Consider the following 26,054-nt stretch of genomic DNA (forward strand, 5'->3'; position numbering starts at 1 on the left):
CAGCGTTATATACTGAGCATGACGTCATATGGTATGGAATAGCCCTTTGGTCAGTTTGGATCAACTGTCCTGGCTGTGTCCCCTCCCAGCTTCTGCACCTGGCAGAGCATGGGAAGCTGAAAAGTCCTTGACTAGTGCAGCAACAACTAAAACATCTCTGTATGATCAACACTGTTTTCAGCACAAATCCAAAACATAGCCCCATACCAGCCACTATAAAGAAAATTAACTCTATCTCAGCTGAAACCAGGACAGTATACCAAAAAATTTGGTTTGAAAGTCCTTTTCTTGAGCTTGGCCTTTGTCACTAGGAACAGCCAATATAACTGCTGTGGTTCTTATTCCCTTGGTTAATATTTGAAAATATTTCCCACGGGATTTCTAAACAACTCAGTGAGAGACTATTATTGAAGGACAAAGTTGTTATATTAATCCCCCCGCCCCAAGTCTCTAAGTAGGCAGATTTTGCACAACCACAGTCATTCTGTCACGGATTTAATTCATGCATGCTCTCACACCCGTGCACTCACAAGTACCAAGATGTACGTCCACGTGGTCTGGCCAGGGTGACTTCTGTGACACAGGGGACAAGAGGCAGTGGCTGCTGCGTCCATATCACATCCCTGAGGTTGTTCTTGGCAGGCAACAACAAACCAGTTTGGGGTTGCTTTTCATACCCTTTAGCAGTTGATGATGTTTACAATTTTTTGCTTCGTTGTTTTTTCTCATCCCTCATAATTCTCAGGCAAACTTAATAAATTTCTGTTCTCTTCTTTTTTCTCATAGTCTTGATATTTTATGACTCCAAGCCTGTTCTTCATCTTCTTGATACCTTATCTGTAGGTCAGGTTGTTCCTCCTCCTTTTGTTACTTGAATGAAATCGGTGCGATTGGCACAATGGGCACGTGCCATTCCTTTAACCCGTGTGCTGCCTGCCCTTCTGGTGCCTGCTCACTAGCTCTCACACACGCGTACGCTCGTACACGCACACAGACTTTTACTCTGTCTTTGTTCATCGCCAGTTTTAATGCTTCTGGTACAAATCACTACGTGCAGACTCATGGAGTAACGTATCTGGCCCCAGTGCTCTTCTTTCCATACCAAAGCATGTCTCTGCACATCCTGCATGTTAGTAGTGGGGTTACTTTGAGTGCACCAAACAACCCCCAAAAATGCTTGAATACCTTGTAAGAAGGGGCACAGTTCACACTGGCTCTCCCTGTGGCAGGTTTGAGGGCTGTGAGGCTGGTGAACACTGATTTGGTCACTTCTGTAGTGGAAGGATATACAGGATAGGGTCTGAAAGGAGGATTTCTACACTTTATTTCTGCGTTTCCCAGCCAGAGGCACGTGGTGTGCAGTGAGCCTCGTGCATTCAGTGTCTCCTGTCTGTGATGCCTGTGGGGCCCGGGTCTGCACCACATGAGCGGTGAGGCGATTGCCTTCAGGCTGGGTCGTACTTACGGCGTGTGTGGAGCAGTTCTGCCACAGGGATTGACTGGGTCCCCCTTCTGCGCTTGTGATGTCCGCTGTTACTGGGCATCTACCGACGGTGGGAAAGTCTGTCCCATGTGTCCTGGGCACGTCTGATTTCGCTGCCCAAGTACTGCAGGACCACTTTGCGTACAGGTTTCAACTTGCCCATACGATCATTTGCCTGGGACTTGCGGAAATTAGGCAACCGAGTTGGATCTACTGCTCTGACTGTACTGCCTAGAATAGAAACGCTAGGCAAGGAAGCAGAATGCTTTCCATGCCTGTCTCCTTGCCCACACAAAGTTTTCCAAGTAGAACAAACAGATGTATCCGGGAGTTTTTGGTACTGATGGTAATTTCCATGATTTGTGTGTATGACAAGGGTTTACTTGATTCTCCATGCTCCACAAAGTAGCGAGGTGGAAACCTTTTCACTGAGTGGGGAAGCTGGAGCTTTCTTGCTGGATTTGCCACTGGTGGATAAAGCTGATCTCTGCCTTGTAGTGATTTCATGCGAGTTGGTAATTTATCACATAAACTGGGTGGAAATTGTTGTGGCCACAGTGGCCTGTGCCTGGGTGCAGGGTGGCACCGGTGAGAGCATGTGCAGGGTGCAGGGTGCCTTTCCTAGGGCTGGGGCAGCGGTGGGTAAAGGTTGCCTGCTAAATGCTCGCCAAAAACTCCGGTGCTGAATCTTTTATCACATAAAATTGATGCGAGAGATGTTGGAAAGTCCATAGGCTGTCCTAATATGTAGAACATTTCAACAGATACGTGATATTTCGTATACAGGGAGCGCCTGCTGAAATCACTTGAAAGTCATGCTCACCCAGCTGCAGCAGGGATTACTTTTTGTGTTCTCCAGCTTTTTTAGAGGAAAGGGCAAAAACTGATCATATGTGTATAATCCAGGGAAGAAAATAGATGCTAAACAATAAGTTGTTTCCTTTCTATACAATGAATAATTGCTGCATATGGAATTACATACTATGCACCAGTGACTTGATAAAATATAATTTTATTATTTTGACACCTCTTTCTGACTTTATGTAAAAGTTGTTCTCCTCTTGGTTAATTTTTTTTGTCTGATACTAACCTAAGCAATGCAATTGAAATGCCAAAGCCTTACCTATCGAACGCAGACTTCCCGTTTCTATAGCAACAAAACTCGTCCTTGTACTTAATGAAGGAATGTTGGAGTGTGAGTAACTGGGACTTTAAGGTTTAGAAAAACAAACAGAACCACTTTATATTTGAAGATTAGGGAAATAAAACAGAAGTGACCCCTTTGCGCAGAATAAAAAACATCGCCTCGGCTTGGGATACTTAATTAGTAAGAATGAAACCATATTAATGTAATAAGGAGCTCTGTGTTTTAATCTCATTTTTCTAATTAAAATGTAAAAGGCTTTTATAGCAAGTGAGAGTCTTTGAGGGGTTTTTTTTCCCATTCCTTTTCCAAAGCTGCTGTGTTTGTGGTTAAGCTAATGAAAATTTGGGCTGCCTCACAGCAGATACATTTTCCTTCTGTACTGGCAAAAATCCATCGATAGTTTTTGTCATTGGCTGAAAAGAAAGGGGGGGAAAAAAACAGCGTGTGGTGTTTAATCCTACATTTGATCTGCAAGCTAGTTCCTGGTCAGCTAGTTTAAATCTGTGTTACAGTGATAAATGCTGAACAAGCTACAGATGAGAGAGTGAATGAAGGAGCAGCTGTCATCTCTTCCCATTGTCTTACAGCTTTTCAATTACAATTTTAACAGCCGTTAAATTCTAATTTAAAACAACCATAGGAAGCATCCCAAGGAAAAGCAACAGTGCTGATAGCAACATATCAGGAATGTTTACGAGCCTATGTTTCTGTATCAGCATGCTGATAAGTACTACACGATATTTGTGGCAGGCTTATTGTGCTTAATTATTAATCTGGAGATGTGAATGTGGGCAAATGGGAAATATGAAATAGCGGCTTCTATTGCAATCTTACTGGCAAAAAAAAATTGTTTGAATATATTTCCACAAGGCAGTCCAATTTTTCTGCTATTTCTTCTGTGATTTTTTTTTTGTTGGGTTTTTTTAAAACTGTGATTCTGATAAATTCATCTTTATTTCTGAGTACTAAATGAAAGGCAGCCAGGGTTTAAGGAAGCTTTTATCTACTGAACGCACTTGTCACAAGGCAGCTGAGACAACCGATGATACCAGTGATGGCACTAAGTTGCCCCACAGCAAACGGAAGGATGGAGGACAGGATAAGACAGATGGAAAGCTGGCTTGTTTGAAAGTTGATCAAGATTAGCTATTGCGAAAACAAAAAAAGCAAACCCAGAAACAACCCACTCAGCAAAATCCAGCTTGAAACCGGCTGAGTCGTAGCATATTGAACTGTGGGCAGGTGGCATCCTGTATGAGCTGGGTGGCTGCATCCTGCTGAGAGCTGTGCTCTTCTGCCTCCCAGCAAACTGATTGGAAAGGCATGCGGAAATACCCTGCTGAGAACCATGAAAAGGCTCGACCCAAAATCTTTGTGTTGTATTTTACCCTACGCTCCTTTAAAAAAAAACCCAAACAAACAAATAACTTACAATTTGAGAAGATGCTTCTCTAGGCACAGACTGAAGGAAAGCTGACAATGAGGATACAGCAGGTCTGCAGGAGGTGCAATAGGTGTATGGGAGTTGCAACGTTTGCACCACAGCCAGCTGTTAATGGGCTTCTCTATTGCTGCTAGGGTATTTGAAGCCTAAATACAGGAGGAAACAAGATTTATGTGATTGCGCATAACTTTGGCCAAAGGTCTTGAAGGACATTAACTCCCTGAAAGTTTCCTAAAGAGATGTTCTGTGGGTGCCTTTGCTGGTGTGGGGCTAATGTTTTCCTGTGTGCTCTGTGTTTCAGGGATAGAGCTCTGTCCTCCTGGGCACCGGTTCATGATCACCATGGTGGCGAGCTTCATCGAAATGGCAGGGCAGTTTCTCATGCCGGGGCTGGCTGCCCTCTGCAGGGACTGGCAGGTCCTCCAGGCAGTCATCATCTGTCCTTTTCTGCTGATGCTGTTTTACTGGGTGTAAGTATTTCTTCCTCCTGTCGGGTCAAAGACAACACGAGCTCCTAATGTTGGACTCGGGAGGTGCTTTGCTGCCTGGAAGTGTACGTGCTTCACAATACATGTGAGCCTTTCCCTTTGTTGTTACATTCACCTGGTGCAAAGACTTGACTTTGCAATAAGAAATTACTTTATGATATGCTGTAGCACACATACAGGTTACATGCTGTGACATGGTGGGAACTCGGGAGATGGTCCTCTCTCGATGAGCAGAAAGTTGTACTTTGCTATTATTCTGGCTGTTACTTCCCCTTTAAAGGTAAAAACAATTCTTGAGAGGTTGCGTCTCAGCCTAGCTGTTGTCCGATTGTGGCTGCACAGCTAAATTTTCCCTTAAAACCTGTATTGTGGTTCTGGGCTGTCACTGTTGGTTTCTTTGGCCTAGGTTAAAAATAACTTGTGTCAGCTCTTGAGCCAGTGCACTTGGACATCTTGTGTGCATGAGGTAGCCAGCCCTGAACTAGACTGCCTGCTCGATTTTGCCTGAATTAGCACATGCTGTGCTGAAGCCTGGGTGACCGGTCTGCGCTGGGCAGTGGCTCGGGATCGTTCCCGCAAGGAATCCTCCCCTCCCGGCTGCTCCCACTCCTCTCTGCCTGCTGCGCCGGCAGCACTGCGGCGTTGGTACGGCTATCCTGGGAGGAGCAGGGTGGCTCTCACCTTGGGTGTGATGCCAAGTCCATCCCCACCAGGACTCTCTAAATCTCCCCAAAAAATCTTTCTTTGTTGTTCTGTCTTAATAGTGACACGCAGTGGCGGCATAACACAACAGAGGCTTATGAGAATAGTGTTGTACCAAACCATAACAGTAAGAACACGCTAGATCATTCGTTTTAAAGATAAGACTAACAAGATTAAAATATTTAGTTGCTGTATACTGAAAAAAATGAGGAAAAAATGCCACTGCACTGTGCAGGACCAAGTTGTTTATGTACCGTGGGGGGCCAAGCTGCCAGTTGTAATGCCTGACAAGTTGCAACATGTACAGGGTGTAATGATTTTTGTTACAGGGTGTAATGATTTTTAACAGTTATATATTTTTCTATTAATGCATGAAGGCCTTACAGAGATCTCCTGCATTCATGGTGGTAACCCTCAGTGGGGATTTCTTCACTTATCCCCGAGGCAGACATGCAGCAGCTTGGGCTGAGGACAAAACACAGCACACCAGGAAAAGTTACAAGTCCTTTACAAGATAATGGCTTCCCCCCGCCCAGTTTTCCAACATACAACATCTAAATAGTCTCATCTTGTCAGTGTTAATTTTGATGATGAATAAGCTGGAGTGTTCTTGTTAATGTATGATACTGTTCTCCCAAACCTGCCATGTGTTGTACGCATGCAAACATACACATATGCAGGTCTGCTCCCAAAACCTCCTATTGGGATGCCTCCCAGCTGGAAAACATTATATCTACCACTAGATAGAACCCAATATCAAACATAAAGTTTACAAATATTTGTGTCCAAGAGGACAGTATGATAGATGAAAATGCCTAACGAATGTGCTAGACAACATGGACAGCAGTAACCCCTCAGCAGTCTTCTGGAGGTACGACATTTTCCGGGTGGCCGAGTCGGGGTCTGGTACACATTCCCATTGAGAGGTCATCCCTGGGTGACATTGAAAGCAATAGGAAATGCTAACATTTATTTCCTGATCTCCAAGAGCTTTGTGGCTTTTTGGCTGGAGAGGACAGGCAGACCACGCAAATAGATCCCCCGTATATAATGTGTGATATGACAGCTTGATAAATAGTGGTAACAGCCAAAGTAACAAAAAAGATTTGCGTTGCCCGGGGTTTTTGCATTTGCAGAAATGGACTCTGGTTAGGATGCCTGTTTAATAATACTGTTGGTACAGTATGCACTTTTCTCTTAGGCTTTTCTCTTCCATCTGTTGCATATTCTCTGGAAAGTGCTACCATTTTATTACCTCTTTCCTTTCCTCCCCTCTTCCCCCAGCATTGTGTTGGGGAATAAAGCGTGGACCCTTGGCATATGTTACAGATGAAGGAAGAAATTGAACTGATTTGTAGTAAAAGAACTGGAAAACTGCTCTGCTTGTTAATCCCCCATTGTGTACCCAAAGCAGCAAGTTCAATAACAGATGCTGCAGAAGCCCCTGCGCTGCCTCCCCCTTCCTCCTTGCTCTCTTTACTTCCATACCCTGCTGCGAGAGAGCTGTTTGCCCCTCCGTGCTGGGGTTTAGCCCTCTCCCACCTATAGATTTGCTCTGCTCCCGGCCTGCACGTGGCAGGCTATACCGTCCACAGGAGGTGGGTGACTGAGCGGAGCGGGAAGCTGGGCATGGATTGGGGAAAGGAGGAAGCAGCAGATTTGTCTAGGAGGGATGGGCTGGTGGGCTGGGACACCTGCAAATCGAGCAGATGCCTTTGCTGAGCTCTCAGGACGTTCTAGAAGGGCAGAGAGGCACCCACATAAGCCGGATGTGAGCACAGGGGTTGGTGACAAGCGTATAAAAATTATTGGTTAATAGAAGTTAGGCTCCTTTCAAAGTGTGTGTGTGTCAGAGCCATGAGGGAAAGGGATCTGCAGTTATGCAGAGGCATCATTTCCTCTCCCTTGGACGCAGGAAGCTCCTGACAGGGCCATGCCATGAAGGTCAGCAAAAAGGTATCAGTAATCTGAAATAAACTCCTGCTTCACTCTAACCAAAACTTAAGAACTGGGAAGGGGTGGCCAGTTCTTTTCTGGTGCTGTTAGGTAAGACCTACCCTCACCAAGGCACAAAGTTGTAATAAGTGGGCTTGTGGGCTTGTTGCCCTGGGGCAGACCCCTAACTGACACACTACACCCTTTGCATGGGCATGGGTTTGCTCTGCATCTGGGCAGGATCATTCTTCTCCTTCCAGCTATGCGCGGTACCTGCCTGGCCTTTTTCTGTTTGTCAAGGATTCTTCTCTGCTTTTAGGATTTCTCGGGCTTAGGATCTTTTTTTCCCAGTGTCCCTCCCACTCTTCCCCCTCTCCTCTCCCAAGCAGCAGCTGTGTAACAGGAGATGAACATTGCCCCCCACCCCCCCCCCCCACCCCCAGCCCGTTCTTTTCTTCGACTGCAAAAGGCTGGTCCTCTCCTCGCTGACGGAGGAGATAGATATCAACCAGGTGTCTGCAGTTAGCTCAGCCTGGTGGTCTGGGAGACTGCCCACCCTTGGCAGAAAGCTGTCTCAGCTTCATTTATATATATATAGGATGAAGAATGAGGTTGTGACCAAATTTCTGTGCAGAAGTCCAGGGGGGTGGCGGGTTTTTTTTGCTTTTGAGTTTGTGATGGTGCTTGGTTTGGCAACAGAAGGTGCGTACAAATGACCCTTGGCAGCAGGGTCCATGCTCCACAAGTAAGTTCAGGCACTTACACAGAGATGCGGTGGCCAGCGCTTCCCCTTGCTGTGCCTGATAACCTGGGTTCAAAGCAGCCCAGGAGTGTTTAAAGATCCTTAAATGAACCTCCCACTGCTCGCACTGAGAATGGAGCAGCTGAAAAACTGAGGTTTCAGCACTTCCAGTTTGAGAAACCTGTAGGAGCTGGAAGGCAGAGATGGCGTTTGTCCCCGCGATGCCTGTCCCTGCAGCTCTCTTCCTTCCCTTGGAGCGGGTGCTCCTCATAGGGCTTGTCGTTTGGGACCTGTAACCTGTAAGCAGACTGTTCAAAAAGTGCAGCTTTTAGGCTAGTGGCTCGGGCCGTCCCCTCTCTGGAGCCAAGCACGGGGAGATTTTGCATTCAGAGAATTATTAATTTTTCAAAACATGCATTTGCAGTGCAGGACTTTCTGCAGGAGGATATGCCAAAGCATCTGTGCAGCACCAGTGGTAGTAAATAAGCTGTCAAGCTGAATAGCTGTCATCACGGCTGTTCTATATTTTTATTGCCTGATATCATTTGGATTGCAGTCTGCCTGGCTTCTCTCCTTTTTTCATCTTAAAAAAAAAAAAAAAAAAAAAACAAACTTTCTCTATCTAGGATGGAGGTTTCGCTAAGCTGTCTTCCAAATTGCGTCAGCCTTAAAAGATAGTACCATAATGGTGCAATTGCCTGGTCCACTGCTTAGGCAGCATCCACAGCAAAGATCAGTGCTTTGTGAAGGAAATTTGAGGTTTATTATATATTTGAAGTTAAAAGTAGTTGCTAAATTTGTTCTTAGAAAGGTCTTTTGGAAGATTAGTGAAAATGAGGCCTATACAAGAAAGAAAAATATGCTTGGAGTCAGATCTGAAAGTTTTCATATCTATAGAAGTATGGGAGGTTTTGTTTGTTTGTTTTAAGATCTACATATTTCTTTTCGTTTTGTATGAAAATAAACTCATCTGAAAAAAAAAAGGAAGAATGATCAGTTAAGCTGATGATGCGGGTAAATATCAGCACTTGAAGGAAACAACCAGATGGAAATTAGACTTTTTTTCTTTTGTAACTCTGTGTGCATGTGTATATTTTTAAGGCAACTCAACTAACATAATATTGTCTTTACTAGGGGAAACTTTTAGAGCAACAACTGAATGTTGTCTGGAGCATACACAATACTGACCTGTATAAAAGAATGGCTTAAAGTCTGCATATGTGGGAGAAGATTTTTGACATGTTTAAAAATTTAAAAAATCTGTTCCCTTATAATCCTAAAAAGTAATTCTTCTCTTTCCTCTCTCCATCTTCACAAGAGAATCCAAATCACTTCTGTCAGCTGTTTTCCTTCTTTGGTCTGAATTACCATGTGTTAACTGCACAACTCATTCATTTCCCTCCTTGGCAGCAAATGTCTATTGCAGACAGTGCTGCCTCCTTCTCCCAGTTCTTTCAAAATTGTATGAATGGGCAGAACACCTCTAATACATATAAAATTCTAGTATGTCCTTTTTCTAGGTGATAGGATAGTTCCTCTATCATTTGTGAATCAGTGTAAAAGAAAATGTCATTGATTTGTACATTCTGAATCTGTTTTCCCTCTTACTTGTTTCATAGGTGATTCTTCTGCTTTTTGAAAATAATTATGTAGCTCATGAACAGTTAAATGAGCAGCTAAACACTACCAGTTCTTCCTCTGACAGGAACTTGGAAGCGACCCTAACCTGTTTTCCACCTTTAAAGTATTTTCCCAGAGTCCCTTCGGTGGCTGATGGCTACGCAACAGTTTGAGGCATCCAAGGAACTGATCCTTCAGTTCACGCACAAGAACAGGATGAACACGGAAAGCGACATCAAAGGAGTGGTGCCCGGTGAGTAGGACAGACGACCGCAAATCCCTCCGCTCTTCTATAAAGGCTGCAAGCGGCATTGCTGCCCAGAATTAAATAATCTATTTATTGCCTGTAAAATCATCCCATCCGTTCATTCATTCATTTTGCTTTTCTTGAAAAACCATTCCAAACTCCAGCACTGTGTTTAAAACTACTTGGCCTGTTGAACAGCCCAAGTATTTATAGTCTCATCTATATAGTGCCATATGTCTTTAGAGACATCTCTTGAAGAATTTTACCATGGCTACAGAGTGCACCTTCAGCCCTGTGTGCCTCTGGAAACTGTGTTTTAAGGAAGCTGCTGGCTGGGATCCTGCCCATCACGCAACACTTATTTTGTTGGTTTGGAGAAGCGGCAGCACTCGAACCCCAAATGCTAAAGCACCAGCCTTGTGGCAGACCTAAATCATGTTACAGTTTCCCTTTAAAGCCTTACTCCAAGAGCCGTTTTGCTTTCCTCCCCTGCATCATCTGAAAGATGCTGCTCTGGGGGCAGAGGGGCTGCAAGCGGCAGCTGTAGGGTGCAGTTTTGGTTGAGAGTCTAAATTATTGGTTCCTTGTGTTATTGATGCTTTTAGAAAGAGCTGACAGCTCTTATCACCAGGATTGTCACTGAAATAGCTGCACTCCTGTCTCACAGAGTGCTTTGCAGAAGAGATTGTGTGCGTGTGTGTGGCTCTAATTACAACAAAGGCAAAGAGCTTCTAGATCTTCATCTCACTGGTCCACCTGTCAGATTTGGTTCAGGCTCCCCTCTTCCTTCTCGCAGGCCTGACAGTGCCCATAAACACCCGTTTTGCACTGTCACTTGCAATCTGTATCAGACTACCCACTAGTCAGAAAACAGTGGAAATGTTTCTTTTTTTTTTTTTTTTTTATTCCCTCCAACTTTTTCAAATCCTACCTACCCTGACCCCAGGGGCTGCAGGGAGACCTCACCCAGTAGCTCTGCCCGCGGGTAGGGGTGATGCTTCCTGCGCTCGGCTGGTACGCGCTGCTGAAGGTCTCTGGGGCAACTGTAGCTTCAGTCAGCATTGGAATAGACTTCATCCAGAATATAAAAATGTCACCGTTAGCATCAGCGCCTGACAAATGAAGCAGTCTTCATCAGCGAAGGGGTGAAAAAGTCCAGTTTGGGTCTGTGGTATTCATACCCAGGTCACTGCTGTGATTTCTGGTGCAGTCGGCAGACTGGTATTAATGAGCTTGTTTGCACGTGAATTGGGTGTCTGGGGTTACAGTTCCTGGATCTGCATCGCACACAACATGGCTTTGCAATGTAAATGCCATTTTTCTGGTAAAGTTCTGAAAAGCTGGGGAGTATGTGAGCAGCCATAAACCTGGTGATCTCCATCCCCCCCACCTCCTTTTTGCACATCTTCCGCAGAGTAAATGATGTATCTTGTAGAAAACCTATCTGCGAGGCATTAGGTGTGAGGCAAAATGTCTCACAATTGGACTTGGAGTTTCCCAACCAACTCTAAATTTGGCTTTTCTCAGCTAGTCAGCTTCTTGAATTTGCAGATGAAATAGAATGTATTTTAGAGGAAAGAAAAAATAAATTACCTGAGTTTCCTTTAAGGAAGATGATAAAGATGCAACTGTGTGCCAGAGGGATTTACTTAAGCCATGTATGATGATATTGTCCATGGAGGAATGCTAAGTATCAAAATGGTTTTATGACTATTATTTGTGACTGATTACTTTTTCCAGCAGTTTCATGGTAGGGGTACGCTCCTGTTCAAGGAAGGACTCCCTTTCTTGTGGAAAACAGCACGTTTTTACACACCTTGATGATATGGATTCTCTACCTGCAAATACATTTAGATAGAGCAGTTGTCAGTATATTACCCTTTGCAAACTTTAAGTGATACAGAACATGGTCATTTCTGTGTCCTTGCTGATGCTGGATTTGTCGGGGATATTGTTGGGGTTTTTTATTATTTCTTCCCTCGCTTTTTCTCTTTAAACTCTCTCTGCAGCCCCACAAGTTAAGGCTTTCCTGACCCAGCTCTGGAGGGATGCTGCATTTCTGTAGGGAGAGTAAGAGAGGAGCAGTATCAAAAGGATGACATGAGCTTAACTACAAATTTTGGAAGGAAGGACCCTCTCTCTCATTCTGGGTGCATAGGGGTGTTGACGGTCTGAGTGAGGACAGGAGAAAAGTAGAAACCCCGAGTGAAGAATGTGATCAAACCGCAGGCCATGTGTCTCCCAGTGGGTCTGTAAGCAGAAGAAAGCATTTCTCTGCTTTTGTGTGTTATAATCACATACCTGTAGTTGCTGTAGCAGGGAATGGGTAAAAAGCTCTGGGAGAAAGGATGCCATTGAGCCTGATGCAGATATCCCCTATTTCCCCTTGACTCCGTTGTTGAGCTTTCCTATCTGTGTGGAGGGGTTTTTGTTTGTGATTTGTTTTAGTCTTTGTTTTCCATCTGAGAGGGCTGGAAACTGTTTTGCTGTAGTTAGGGGCCATTGTGTTGCTGGTTATTATTCCTCGCTGCATTGTTGTAACAGCCTCCTGTGATTGAATTACTCCCAATACATTTAAATGATGAACTGCTCACTTGCAGTCCCTTCCAGCTGGAAACCCCACTGCAATTTTACTCATTCATACCAGTCAAATTAGTGTATCCTATGTAACAGATCATTACAGGAGTTACAGTAGTTTCATATGTACCCATTTTGGCAGCTGATACAAGTTCCATAATAAAATGAAGTAGCGTTCAAGTGGCTGAAGCATTTCTGGGATGGAAGAAAATGCAATTTTGAATTGCTGTCCAAGCAAAGAACAGGCTTATTTTCCTTTCTGAAGAATCACACCGTTCCCATTGCCTGCTGAAAGCTTTTACTGGTCCATTTGGCTACGCTGCCCGTAATGGAAAGTGACACTAACCTTCTGTAAGGCCCGTTTGCTCCGTAGGGAGGTGGCTCACATGTTGGGTGGGACAAAAAAGGAAGCAAAATTTATCTGCTGGTTTTGAATCAGTCCATGGGGGGAAGAGTGGTTTGCCAGTGCTCCTCTGGGGGATGTCTAAAGAGAACGACTAAATGTCGGGACAGCGGTCTAGCTGCAGTTGAAAGGTCCGGCAGCTGTGGTAACAACCCCTGTCTGGAGAAAATCAGCAGGGGCAGCTGATGGGCAACGCTCAGCCAGCAAGATAGTACGGGCGTGCGCTTGCATGGTAAGCAAATTAAAGTGAGACAAGGGATGTTGATAGGAGTCCGGAGTGTTGTAAGTTAACATTGCCCTTATTGTCAGTAGCCTGCCCCAGGGGTGTAACGTAGTGATGATGTTGGTTGCAAAACACAAGGAGAGCTGCTTCCTCAGCACCTTTAAGTGGCTTTCTTTTTAAGTTATTGGTACACCTTGTGATTCTTGGTAGGAATCATTTGCCTTCATAAAGATATTTTTAGTTTTGTGTGGTCATATTTTCTTCTTTAATCCTTGAGAAATCTAGGTGTGCTAATTAGACCTGGTTAAATCACCCCTAATGTTTTGAGTCTCAAAATTTCACCAGTTGGCTCAACACTTTTAGAAATAAAACTTCAAATTCATTTTTTGCATCAAGGGAATGATTTTTATCCAACTGCATATTGAAATGCCATTTGTAAAACAGGCTTGGTGAGTTTTGTTGACAAATATTTCAAAACTTTATCCAAAAAAGTCAGCTTCAGTCATGAGCAAATGAAGTATTTTGATGATATTAATTCAGTACACGTTTTTCACTGCCAGTTTCTCCAAAAACTTCCCCGTGTCTTCCCTGTTCCCCTGTGGAATGAGAAACAAACATACATTTCAGTACAGCTGCAGGGCAGTCGTTTTGACCTGAGTGAAATAAATGCTAAGGAAGCACGGAGTTCTGTTTAAAGAACAGGGGAAAAGAGTGTTTAGGGGAATTGGAAGTCCCAAAGCACCAACTGTCCTTACACCTTTTACAGGCATGTTGTACATCAGCTGGCTTTCGTTATTTTGGTAGGATGCACGTTTTTAATTTGCGTGGGGCAAAGGGTGTGTTTGTTGGCTGGAACAGATGGACTGCTGCCAGCTGATCTCCGCTGCCGCAGCACCGAGCCCGGCCAGCACGTTTGGGCGTGCTGGGAAAGGCACCGCTTGAGAAGCCGTATCAGCGGTTACCTGCGTGTCGGACTTGATGCTTCCGTGGAGACCCACCCTTGTGCGGCTCTCCTTCTCCTCCCCTGTGGTGGGAAATATTTCAGATGTTCCCTAACAGAAAAATAACTGCTTGACCAGGCTGAATAACAAACCCCCCGTTTTGCTCATCTCTAGAGGAAGACCGGCGTGCTCCTCTGGACAGACAGGTTATAGCTGTTCTTTTCCAAGGTTCCTTTCTAAGCTTAGAGAAATGGTATTGATGTAATTACAAAAGCGGCCAGCAAAGATCAAGCGTCCAAATAGACACAAATACTTTAGCGTGCAGGACACATTGTGGAGAAGGGGGTACAGTGGTGACAAGTACTGTGTGTGTGTATATGTGTGTGGATTGCAGTTAGGAAAGCTGTGGGTTTGGGGGGCTTTCCTTTTAATGAAGAAAAAGAAATTATCCTTCACCTTTCTTGCTACTGAGCAACACGCTGCCCTGACTTTTCTTTTATACATAAGCTAGTTTTCTGTTTTGTTTTGCTATATATATTTTGTTTTTCCTAAGCACGAGGCTTGGATCTATGTATTTACGTGGGGTTTTTTAGATTGGGTAAATAGCAGAGGGAAGAGTGAAAAAGCCTTATGTCTGAAAGTCAGTCTCTTTCCCTAATAGAAGAGATTAACTCTCCCTACAAAGCTTTACTCATACCCTTAGACCATCACACCTACAACTACACTACTGTTTTAAAGCTTGTGGTAGATGAAGAGCCAGGTGTATTAGCTAGAGAAAGAAAGCAAATTCCCTGGCCCCATAATACAGGTGACTCCATGTGATGCTACTATGTACAAACCTGCCAGATGTGTTCCTTTACCAGATCCTGTTTCTTGGTTGTTTAATGGAACCAGACTTAAATATCCCATCAAGTCCCAGAGGGTAATCAGGTAAATGTGGGAAATTTAGTGAAAACAGTTCAAGGTGCTACTTGAAGGCAGCCTTTAAGTCTTACAAAGGACTGTGTGTCAGCGACAGAGATTTCTATCTCAAACAAAACCAGCCAGTGATTTCTGTTGCCCTCTTGTAGTTAAATCAGCTTTTAGGAGGGGCTGGGTTTCTCCTGGTGGTCCCCTGTTGTCCAGGAGCAGGAACTGATGGAGTTTGTGCAACCCTTTCAGGACGTGTCGTACATGATAATAGCAAGTAACAAGAATAGAACTGATCAGTGTAAGTCGTCTTCTGCTGGCTAGGTCTACAGGAATGGAAGAGGAGAGCCCATGTGTGCCCTGATGTATCCCTGGTGAGGGCAGTAGTGACCTCTGACAGCGGCAGAGTTTGGATGGGACAGCGGAAAAAGGGAGCACTCTACTGAGGATGTGCCTTTTGATGCCACTGGGAAAAGCCAAATATGCTAGAAAATTTAAAAAAAAAAAAAAAAAAAAAGGAGAGGGGGTGTTTGTCAGCCTCTGTTGAAGCTTGAATGACTCTTTCTCACCAGTTGAGTCCTCTGCAGACTCTTGCTGGCCGCGCTCCAGCCTGTCGCAGCTGCTCTGTGCCCGGCTGGCACACTGGCCCTTTGTCTGCAGTGCTACCTTTCCTGCCGGAGGAGCCGGCTTTACAGGGCAGGAACCGCGTACGGAGGGCTGGCAGCAAGCCCTGGCCCTGCCAGCGCTCCCCCGGCCCACGTGCACCGAGAGGGGAGAGGATGGGTGAGCCTGGACGCAGATGTGAGGGGTTGGCAGAGGAGACCTCGGGCACCAAGCGGAGGCAGAGAGCAGTAAGAGGGACGGGTGGGCAGAGAAAAGAGGAAATAGGAGAGTGAAAAGAGTTGTGGGAGCAAAGAATAAAGATAGTTGGAGGGGACTTAGAGGGGCAAAGGCAACAAGGGACTGGGGGGAATTAACGGCTGTGGAGGAAGAAGAGGAGAGCTAGAGCATGGAGACCAAAGGGGCTGTCATCATTTGCTTCCCCCTCCCTCCCTCCAGAACAAGCTGTCGAGCCCAAGGATTCAGTCTCAGCACTCTTCTCTTGTGAAATCCACTCCTAAAATGTGTGTCTCACCCCTCTGTATTGCCTAACTCACCTGCTCTGCCTGCTGAGGTTTCCTCCATAGCTCCTGCAGTAGATAGCAGCAATGCACGTGTAGGTATCTGAACCCTCCTGATGGCCCAGATGCGGCTCCACACAATGACATTTGAGGTATCCTTTGTGTTGGTGGTTTTTTGTTGGGTTTTTTTTTAAATGTTGGTAATGTTAGAGGAATGTAAATGTTGACAAGTCACGCTCTGGGAAATGCAAGAAGTCAGGTTGCCTGGGCAACCCTTGCTTGGCCTCCTGGCATGAAGGCATGATGATACAGCCTTTAATAACATGATTACGACCTATTTTTTCCACAGGGCATAGGATGGACGAATCAGTGCATAGGATGGACGATGCTGTGGGAATGAAGCTGTTGTCTGTTCCTCATTTGTTGCAGAATTTGGAAGGTGTGTAGTGAATGAGGCAGAGCATTGCAGAAGGAAAGAGGACAGTCTTGGGGAAATGAAGCTGAATGCCTCCTGAAGAGCTGTACTCATTCCCTGTGTCTGTCAGGGATGTCCTTGTAGGATGATGGAAATCTCCCTGGAATCAGGCTCTTCCAGTGCTGTCACTAATCACAATTTCTTCAGTGTCTGTCTCTAGCATGTAATTCTGGGGCTTGATTTGCAGAAAGCTGGAGCATTTATATTGGCACCTACAAGGGGTATTGCTGCATGATTTTTCTCATTCTGGACACAATTCCTCTGTATTTTGTCTCCCTGCCTGCAAAACAGGAATAATCTTTGTCCTTACTCTTACAAGAAGGTGGTGGAGATTATTTCCTTGGTATTTATGAAGTACGTGAATATTCTGACAGCACTGTAGGAATGTCTCTGAGGAAACCTATGATTTTGTATTCACTGGGAGGTTTGGATAACAAGGCACATGTTGAATGGGAAGGAAGAGACATCATTAATAGCTGCCCATTTGCTGACTGTAGTGAGCATTCTGGGGGAAAAACTAATGTGTGATCATCTAATTCAGTGCTGTATCATAATGCATACGAGCAATTGAAGATTGCAATGGCAACCTTATGTCTAGCTTTTCCTATCTTTTTTTGAATATAATTAGAAATACAGGATTGAAACAAATTATTGCAATCAGTCCTTTGCTATTATAGTCATCGAGTTATACAGTTGCTCTCAAGAAATGAGCTTCATTTTAAATGCTGTTAGTATTTATGTCCCATGCTTTTGTTGGAACGCCATTCCAGAATCCAAATTGCTCCTGTGGTAGGGTACATTTTAGCATTCAGTTCAAATACACTATAGCTGTCCAGGTTCTTTGTCTTTTTTCCATTCCTATTTGCTCCTGTCTGTGGCTATCTTCTATCTTAAATCTCTTTTTCTCTTTTCCCATGCTGTGTGAGCAGACAGCAGCCCCATTCCTTTGCTGAGCTGAAGTTCTCCTCTGTTTCCTCTCCTTTTATAAGTAGGCTTGCCAAGGCTTTAGTTGCTCAAATATTGATGACCAGAATTGTAAAAGAGCACCAGTATTTCATTGTCTGAATTGCAAATACCTCATGGACACAACAGACTGCTACCTTATAGTCACTTGTGATCAAGTAGTATACAACCAAGTCCAACACAGTATTATCTTCCAGCAGAAGCATTTCCCATTAGTCCCTGGGTGTCTTACCTTGTATTTTGCATTTTTTACTTGCCTTTGCCACGCATGGTCTCAAGCTCACCCAGTTCCCTCTGATGTCCCATTTCTGTGCTGTACTGCTGGCAGTGCCTCACTTTGTCACCAGCAGACTTCACTGGCACATTCCTAAGGTTTGTGTCAAGCTCCCTAGTGAGGTTATTAAACTAGATTTCTTTTTTTTTGAGAATAAGATGAGTCACTCTGCCACTAACCTCCTGCCATCCACTTATGATTTCCATTTCTCTACCCCTTATTGCTGTCTGCCCATCAATCAGCTTCTTACCCTGCTCATAATTTCTGTATGTGACTTGATAGCCTTCAATATTCCTTTACTATTAGGCTTTTCAAAAATGCAATGTATCAGGCTGCTAGTCCTCCATGATTAAAAAAAAAAAAAAAAAAGAAGAACAGAAAGGTTTTTCATGGAGACAGAAATCCTGGAACGTATAAACAACCCTGTGTACCAGTAACTCAGTGTGGCTGTGAGCAGGTTGCTTCAGCTCTGCATTTTGCACTGATCTACCTCCTGCTGCAAAGCTATTGTGCTCTGGGGATTGACTGAGCCTCTGTGCTGGGCTTCCATAGCTCTTTTCATGTTCAAAGAGCTACTGACAGTATCATTTAGCAGCCAGAAAAATCCAGCAGAAGTCCATCACCACAGGACCCTTGTCACTTTGGACATCCTTTTTCAGCGGCTTGATTTGAGCTTTGTCTATTTTGTCTTTGCCAAGTGATGCAGAGATGGGTGGCTTCATTTGAAGGCTTTAAAGATACTTTCTGATTTTGAAAGCTATGCTCCTGAACGCAGAGGATCCCACGAGAATTCAGCAGCATTGGGAGCTGGAAGCTGGTAGGGTTCCCCTCCCCGTGAGACTTTTAAAGTCTCTCAATGAATAGTTTTAATTTCCACTGAGATATAAAGAGTTAGGTTGTTGACAGTTTTTTCTACTGAGTCCCTGAATAGGAAGCCTAGAGAGTGTGTGGGCTCCGGAGTATGGGAAAACTCATAATGGGCCTCTGAGTAAATGAATAAAAATATTTTTTTATTTTCCACACTCATCCTTCTGGTAAATCAGTCAGAACTGAAACGTTTAATGCAAATTCCTTCTGAACTGGTGACTTCAGTGCAAAATCAAAGAATAGGCTGGGGGTAGGGGGAGTTTTCCTGGTGGTATTCCAGTAAATGAGAGAGCAGTAGTTTGCTTCCATGGGGTTTTAATAGGCAGTGGCATGACTTCTCTTTTAAGATCTTAACTTTGACCTATGAAGTCCAGACAGCCTAAGAGCTGCCGCTCTCCTGATGCCCGTCAGAGCAGGTCCTTTTGTGCAAAGCACTCTACCTCCAAAAACAGCAGGCCACTTAAATGAGAGCCAGTTCTGTAGCTGGTGACTTTTTTACAAGTCATATAGCTTATTTGTTGCTATCCGAATGATATTTTGCTTATTGTAAATGATTGATTTTGAGGTGGCGGGGGTTTCGGTTGGTTTTTTGTTTTGGTTTTGGTTGTTGGGTTGTGGTTTGGTTTGTTTTTTTTTTTGAGAACATCTGACTTGTATATATAGAAATAAAGGATGGAGAAAGCCGTCGAAAAGATAGATGGTGTTGGAGACTTGGGGAGTCATTCATCTGAAGCAGGTGACTTAGATTTGGAGTTTTAACACATCATAGAGTGATGGAGGAGTAAATAGCTGGTAGAGCCAGTAGGTTTTCAGTAAAAAGTCAGATGCTGTTTGCATTCTTTTGTGTAAGGTTTGAGGCAAGTTTCTTTTTTTCTTTTTTTTTTCTTTTTTTCTTCTCCTCCCCCCATGATTTTTTTCCTTTTTTTTTTTTTTTTTTCTTTAATCCTTGTAATGCAACTACATCTGGAATCTCTTTTGGGACATTTTCGTATAATGATGCTATGTATCCATGGAGTTTAACTCCCATCAGAGCAGAAGCAAGGATCTACTGAAGGGAGACTGTGTGAGGCAGGGTAGAGAAGGGGTGAAATCCCTCTTGCTGCAGCTGAAGCAGAGGATGTGTTTGCCAGTTCACATAACCCACAGGCTATTCGTTACGTGAGGGTAGAACCGCAGTTCAGTGAAAAACAGTAACGGGAATTAGTTTGGAAGGACTGATTTATAAGAAAGGTTAAAAGGGGGGTTGAATGCACACGAGAAGGATGCGTGACAATAAATTAAGAGCGTATGGGTTGTAGCAACCCCGAATGTACGAACAAAGCAGGAGTGGAGGGCAAAATAATGTTTGGCTCTGCGGAGAAGTGTAACCAAGTTAAGCGTTGCTTCTCTTAATTTCATGTGGCTTAACAAAGCACGTATTGGCAATAAAACCTACTTTGTCTTCCCAAAGAAAAAAGTAAAAATGACTTTGAGAAACAAAAAAACCCACATTAAGAAAATTGGAATAATATGGCATCGGGGACTGTCTTCTGCTGACGGAGGAGATGTTTTACTTTGACAGGCCAGATCTGGTCATTTTTAGACAGCTTGAGAGTGAACCCTTACGTGCACATGAAATCTGTGCAATGTGTGTTGTTTGGGTGGTGATTTTCATTGTTGCCCTTCAGCTGAAATAGTAAACAGTCATCAACAGCTTTTCAAAACCTTGTGCTGTTTCTAGTGCTTGCTTTGACTTTTTTGCTGTAGAAGGCTTGGCTTGGGCTCAATTATAGGCTTTATAGCTATGTTTTATCTAACTGCTTCAGTTGTTCTGAATTATTTTATTCCCACTTACTCCTTTCCAGAATCTTGCTACAAAAATCATTTTGATCTTGTGCTTTGAGATTAAGTACCATCTTTTTTTATTGCTTATTTTTTTAATATAGCCCTGATCCATTGCTGAGCCTGCTGAGTGCTCCTGTAGTACAAATATTAATTTGACCAATTTCCTCTTTTGCTCCACCTCTGTTTTTATGCTTTTGTGAGCTTCATGCTGTGTAGATTCTGGAGAGGAATGGATATTATCAGGTAGTAAGGAAAGCAGTACAGCAATATTCTGCTTAAATACAATCATGAATGTAAAATACCCTTTGCTACTTTTCTCAGGAGCGTTCCCTGTAGTTACTCTAGATAGAAGACCAGGAGTTACCTGTAAGCAGTGAATAGCCCGACTATTTGCATATATATAGTGTTTCTTTGATTTATTATTTTTATGATACAATTTTCAAATAGCAGCAGACAAATGTGTCTTTTGTTTTGTTTGGAAATTCGGGTCATTTATCTCTTTTTTTTTTTTTTTTTTTTTTTTTTTCCCCTGCAGCTTGCTTTTATTTTTCCCTGTCTCGCATCTCTTAAAGAGATTGCTATTCAGTGGAGCAAGGCAGAGGTCGAGGCAGGCCAGTGCGGACAACTGAGGACACCCGGGCTAATTGCGTATGCAGGAAGGGAACAGATGCACGGTCCAGAACAGGGCCACGCTGCTGCCTTTAAATGCAGTCATTCTAGAAAGCAGCAGTACAAGTCCTTGCCCTAAAAACCAGCCCTAGTCTGTACTCTTGGGGTGCATGGTTTTTGTGATGCTTCTTTATAACGACAGCTGCTTCCATTTTTACCGGACTTTATGCCCTTGCAGCTGTCTCACTGATCCAGTAGCTTGGAAACAGTGGTTTTGTTGGCATGCTTAGGTAGGTGTTCAAGCTCTAACGTAGTGATATTTGGGAAGTCAGCAGTGCCCTTCGTTATTGTCCCGTGCCAACAAGAATATTGGGTGCAATATTTGTGAGGCTTGTGTGTTAATGTAGCATTGCAAAAAAAAGTTAGCTTGCAGCTGCCCAGCACTTTAAGGACATGGTGAGGCTTTAGTTCTGAAATGCAAAGACATCACGGCTGATGATGCCCAAGGATTTTTCTTTAAGGAAATGTCTTCTGTTTAGGACATCCATCAGAACAATTTTAAATATTTGAAATGGGGGGGGAAGAGGATGAGCTGACATAGTGTCCTAGCCACTTCTTTCTGAAGCCTGGATTTCAACAAACCTCAAAAGATTCCCATGAAAAATAAGTTTGAGCTCCAGTCCTTTCCATGGCTTTTCAGGTGTGCATTGCAGAAAGGCAGCAGGTCTTGTAACTGCACAAGCAGAGTCCTGCCTGTGGGGGGTTTAAAAATTAACAGAATCCTGAAGTTCTTCAGGAAATTTTATATCATGCTTGCTGGGATCCAGCTCCGTACTGCCCCCGTTTCCCATACAAGTTTTAAACTGGGAGAAGGTTTGGGGTGTGAGGGAGTTCTTGGACAGTTCTTCAGCTCCAAGAAGGTTAAGGGAAGCCTGGAAGAAAAGGAGAAACCTGAGGTGAACTTTAGGCAGGTTGTTCAGCATTTTTATAGCTCCTGTTAGTGTAAGCGACAGTGGCCTGCTCTCCAGAACATCCCTCAGAATATCTGTAGTTCACAAGCGAAGCTTCTCCTTCTTGTTCTCCCCAGTGAAAGAATAATTTTGATTTGGTTTGTTTCAGAGCTGGAAAAGGAGATCACCAGGAGACCGAAGAAAGTCTGCATTGTTAAAGTGGTGGGAACAAGGAACCTGTGGAAAAACATCGTAGTATTGTGTGTGAACTCGTAAGTCCAATCTCCTTCTGTTTGGATAGTTGTGTGGTTGGTGAACTGGAAGGAGTAATGGGAAATGATGGGGGAGCTCCTCTGCTTCCTAGTGTGGGACCCTTCGCTAGTGTCTCTGATAAATGATCCTGGAAAAACACCAGCTGTTGCAGGGAATTATTTTTTATGGCAAACGTGGAGAAACTCCTTGGCTGTTTCAGGCAGCAGCACCATGTGTCTTAGGTGTCATGCTGCAAGTGCATTGCTATCACCAGTGGTCTCGTGTGGCCACGTGCGGGTACATGCTCACGCATGCAGACATCTGCTGCTGGCATCCTGGGTGGGATTTTTGAAATCATTAATGCCACAGGAGCGCAAGTTCCAGTTGTTTACATCTGATATAGCTGTGTTGCAGAGGAAGATGTTGCTTGCCAGTAAATACGAGCCTGCTCCCTTGTATAACAGCTGTCCCTGATAGGTCTTCAAAAGCAGATTGCAAAGTGCTTCAGCACTCCCAAATCGCGTATGGGGCACGCAGGGAGAATGTGCAGTCTTGCACAGAGCAATGTGATGCCTGCGTCCTAAGGCTTCAGCTTGGACATGCTTACATGGGCAAAACCAGGCATCTGCCTGAGGGTTTTGCAGGTTCCAGGCTCTGAGACCTTCTGTCCAGAACTGAGCACCTTGTAAAGAGGAAATAGATGGGCTACAAGTTTAGCCTCTAACCAAACCTAACTTCTGGGAGGGCAGCAGCAGTGGATTTTTCTCATTTTTAAATATTATAAAATGCCCATTTGAACTCCTTTCGTGATTTTTTTCAAATGGGAGGTGGGCTGAAGACTGGAAAGCCCCCATCCTCTGCTCTGTTTGGAAGTACGTAGTGCTCTTGTGGCCTTTTCTTCATCACATCATGGCCCTACTCTGGAGCCTTCACTCCTGTTAACAGGCTCATGGATCAGTCATAACCCAGAGAGGACAGCCCCTGTGCTGGGCAGATAGTCTACCCGAGCCACACGGACCTCAGGGGTCAGTCTCCAGCGTTACCGGTTGCAGAACCAGCTCTGGTTTTATGTTTTTTGTGTCTCTCTCCCACCTACCAGTGGGTGCCTCCCTCTGTTCTGAAACAGCATTTTTCTCTTAGGCTAAGCTGGTGGATTTAATAGCCAGTGTTAACTGTATTTGTGAAAAATATTTACGTGGGGAATTCTCCCCTTCTCCTTTAATTATGCACGTTTGGAAATTCCCTAAACCAGAACGAGGCAGCCCAAAGAATAACTCCTGGCAATAGCACATGGAGGCTGTTTGCCATCCAAGTAGAGCGTGAAGCAGATGCGTGTTTGAGGAAATAGCTTTCATGTTTGTTTTTAGGGGGTGGAAAAAAAAAACTATTTAATTTTAATTCTGTTATTCCTGTTAGATGGGGCTGTGCTAAATTTTAGTAGTGTGGAACATGGAGAAGGAACCTTTTGCAGGGAATGATAAGACATCAAGGGAGATAAATGTATTTAGTTTCAAAAGCAACTGTTCTGAGCTGCTCAGCAAGTTAAGACAATAGAGTAATTCCTGGGGAAGCAGGCTGGAAAGTAAAGTCCAAATGATACATTAATTTAGTTTATAGGTCATGGCCTAAATAACAACTTCAGCAAGTGTGTTTGCATACACAGAAGAGAAAGAGAGAAGATACACACTGGCTAACTCTGCCCTCTTATTAATATTGTTTGCTGATTAGTACTTCTCTTATGGGAGGAGTCAGTTATAATCTAGATATCCAAAGCAAATTACATTCTTGTGTAACAGCAAGTGCTTGTGCTAGGTTTTTATCAGGGGGAAGGTGTTTGGTATCAGGGGTGTATTTTTGAACTATAGCATTGATTCACAAGGTCGCAAGAGAAATTCCCCAGGCCCTGGGCTGTCATGCACTCAGCGGTTGCATATTCCCCCAACTGTTTCTATGCTTATATTAATATCCAGTTTACGCTGACAGAGCTTCAAATTCCTGACCTTCAGGAGGATAGAGGTGTATCAGTGTAATGTACCTGCCATTCATTTTTTTGAGACCTGGATCCGTGCCTGCCGCTCTGTCAGGCACAATTAATTTGTGACATGAGGTTTGTCTGGTCTAAATGCCAGGGACAGGAGGGGTATTTGTGCTGCGATGGAGGCAGCTGGGAGCATTGACCTCCCGTAGCAGCTCTGCTGCAGTTTTGCACCACGTCAGGGGTGATGCTGGGGCCTCTCATCTGACTTCTGTACCTCCAGCCCCCTGCTCTTCCTTCTCCTTCTCCTTCCTTCTCCCTTTTTTGGGGGGCAAGGGGGACAGGAGAAAGAGGAGCGAAATGGAGTGGCAAGATGTTGATCACTGGCATCATAAAGAAACTTTTAAAAGAAGGGGAGACGCATTGCTATGAAGGGTGGTACAAATGTGTAGATTGAATTGAGGCTTATCGTTTCATAATTGTAATAATCATTGCAGCACGTGTGACTTCAAATACTCATTTCTAAGGAGTTTTCAGTTGTAACAGACTAGCTTGGGAAGTGAGATGCAGTCTTTAGCATGACCAAATGCCACAGGTAGGCAGGTCTTCCTGGAAGACACATCTGTATTGCATGGTGTTTTGACTGTCCGAGCACACAGGCTGCTTCATCGCAGCAGCGCTGGCTCTGTGGCTGTCAGCGGATGCACTGGGAAGAGAGATACGTCCTTCTCGAGATAGGGGAGTTCTCGAATATGCTGGGAAAACCAATCACCCACTAGGAGTCCTTGTAAAGTTGCTCATACCCTAATCGTACCATGAGCAACAGCTATATGAATAAAGCCAGTAGATTGCAAATATCTGGTTGAATAGAGGTTTTTCTTTTGCTTCTTTTGATCATTGCTTATTTTTACAGTAGCACCTAGAAGTCCGAGATGAGTCTTTTTGCAGTAGGTGTTGTATTCCTGCAGCGGAAGAAATTCTTCCTGCATTAACGTGTTCCTACATTGAATTACGTTGCAGTGCGTGGCTGCCTTCTCAGCGATGATCTCCTCTTGCCCTCTCCTGTTTCCCCTAGGCTGACCGGTTACGGCATACACCACTGTTTTGCCAAAAGCATGATGGGGCACGAAGCGAAGATGGCGATTACCCACAACTTCTATGCGGACTACTACACCATGGCTGGGATTGCGCTGGCATCCTGCCTGGCCATGTGCCCGGTGGTCGGGTTTCTGGGGAGGAGAGGAGGACTCCTGCTTTTCATGATCCTTACAGCCCTGGCATCGCTCCTACAGCTGGGCCTTCTCAACTGTAAGTTGGAGACGAGAGTTTTTCAGGACCACATGAGTTTGACTTGCAAATAAGGGATCGGGAAATATTAGCATTTCCTTTGCCTTTCTCAGATTTGACATGCTGTACACCTGCTTAGTTTAAGCAGCTGAATTTTGTTTGAAGGATTCCCCAAACACTTGTTGTCTTAGGTTCATTAACAAAAGGCATTGTGTTCTGGATGAGTCCCTGTGGTGAAGCACACTGAGCATTCATGCTGCTTCTAGGGCTGTCACTTAAAAACAAACAAACAAACAAAAAACATTTTTAATTTTATTTCAGTGAAATAGCCTCTGGGGAAAGAGCTGGGTAGGGATTGGGAAGAGAAAAATTTCCCACTTGAGTCTGCTTCTCAAATGGCCTCTAAACCAAACAGAAGTTAAAGCAGCAGGTGTATGTCCTCTGCCTGCTCTGAGCATCGTGCTACATGCAAGTAATATACAGGTAGCATGGAAATATGCAGCTGAAAGACCCTGCTTTTAACATGGTATGTATGTATAGTCCACATGAACATATACACAAGATTTTGTGAGGTGACACAGCTTTTCAAATGGGTT

General features: G+C 44.2%; 1 protein-coding gene across 3 annotated transcripts in view; it reads left to right on the plus strand.

Annotated features, from left to right (window-relative positions):
- Nucleotides 1-26,054, plus strand: part of SLC22A23 (solute carrier family 22 member 23) — a 116,422-nt gene that overhangs the window by 79,964 nt on the left and 10,404 nt on the right. For 2 of the 3 annotated variants that reach the window (XM_075493920.1, XM_075493922.1), the window contains exons 4-8: nucleotides 4,376-4,544; nucleotides 9,687-9,814; nucleotides 16,332-16,421; nucleotides 22,114-22,216; nucleotides 25,247-25,479. In XM_075493920.1, coding sequence (XP_075350035.1) covers nucleotides 4,376-4,544; nucleotides 9,687-9,814; nucleotides 16,332-16,421; nucleotides 22,114-22,216; nucleotides 25,247-25,479 — 723 coding nt within the window. The remainder of the gene's footprint in view (nucleotides 1-4,375; nucleotides 4,545-9,686; nucleotides 9,815-16,331; nucleotides 16,422-22,113; nucleotides 22,217-25,246; nucleotides 25,480-26,054) is intronic. The other variant, XM_075493921.1, reaches the window with a different exon arrangement.

Source organism: Mycteria americana, chromosome 2 (genome assembly GCF_035582795.1).
Source record: "Mycteria americana isolate JAX WOST 10 ecotype Jacksonville Zoo and Gardens chromosome 2, USCA_MyAme_1.0, whole genome shotgun sequence".
NCBI classification, from domain to species: domain Eukaryota; kingdom Metazoa; phylum Chordata; class Aves; order Ciconiiformes; family Ciconiidae; genus Mycteria; species Mycteria americana.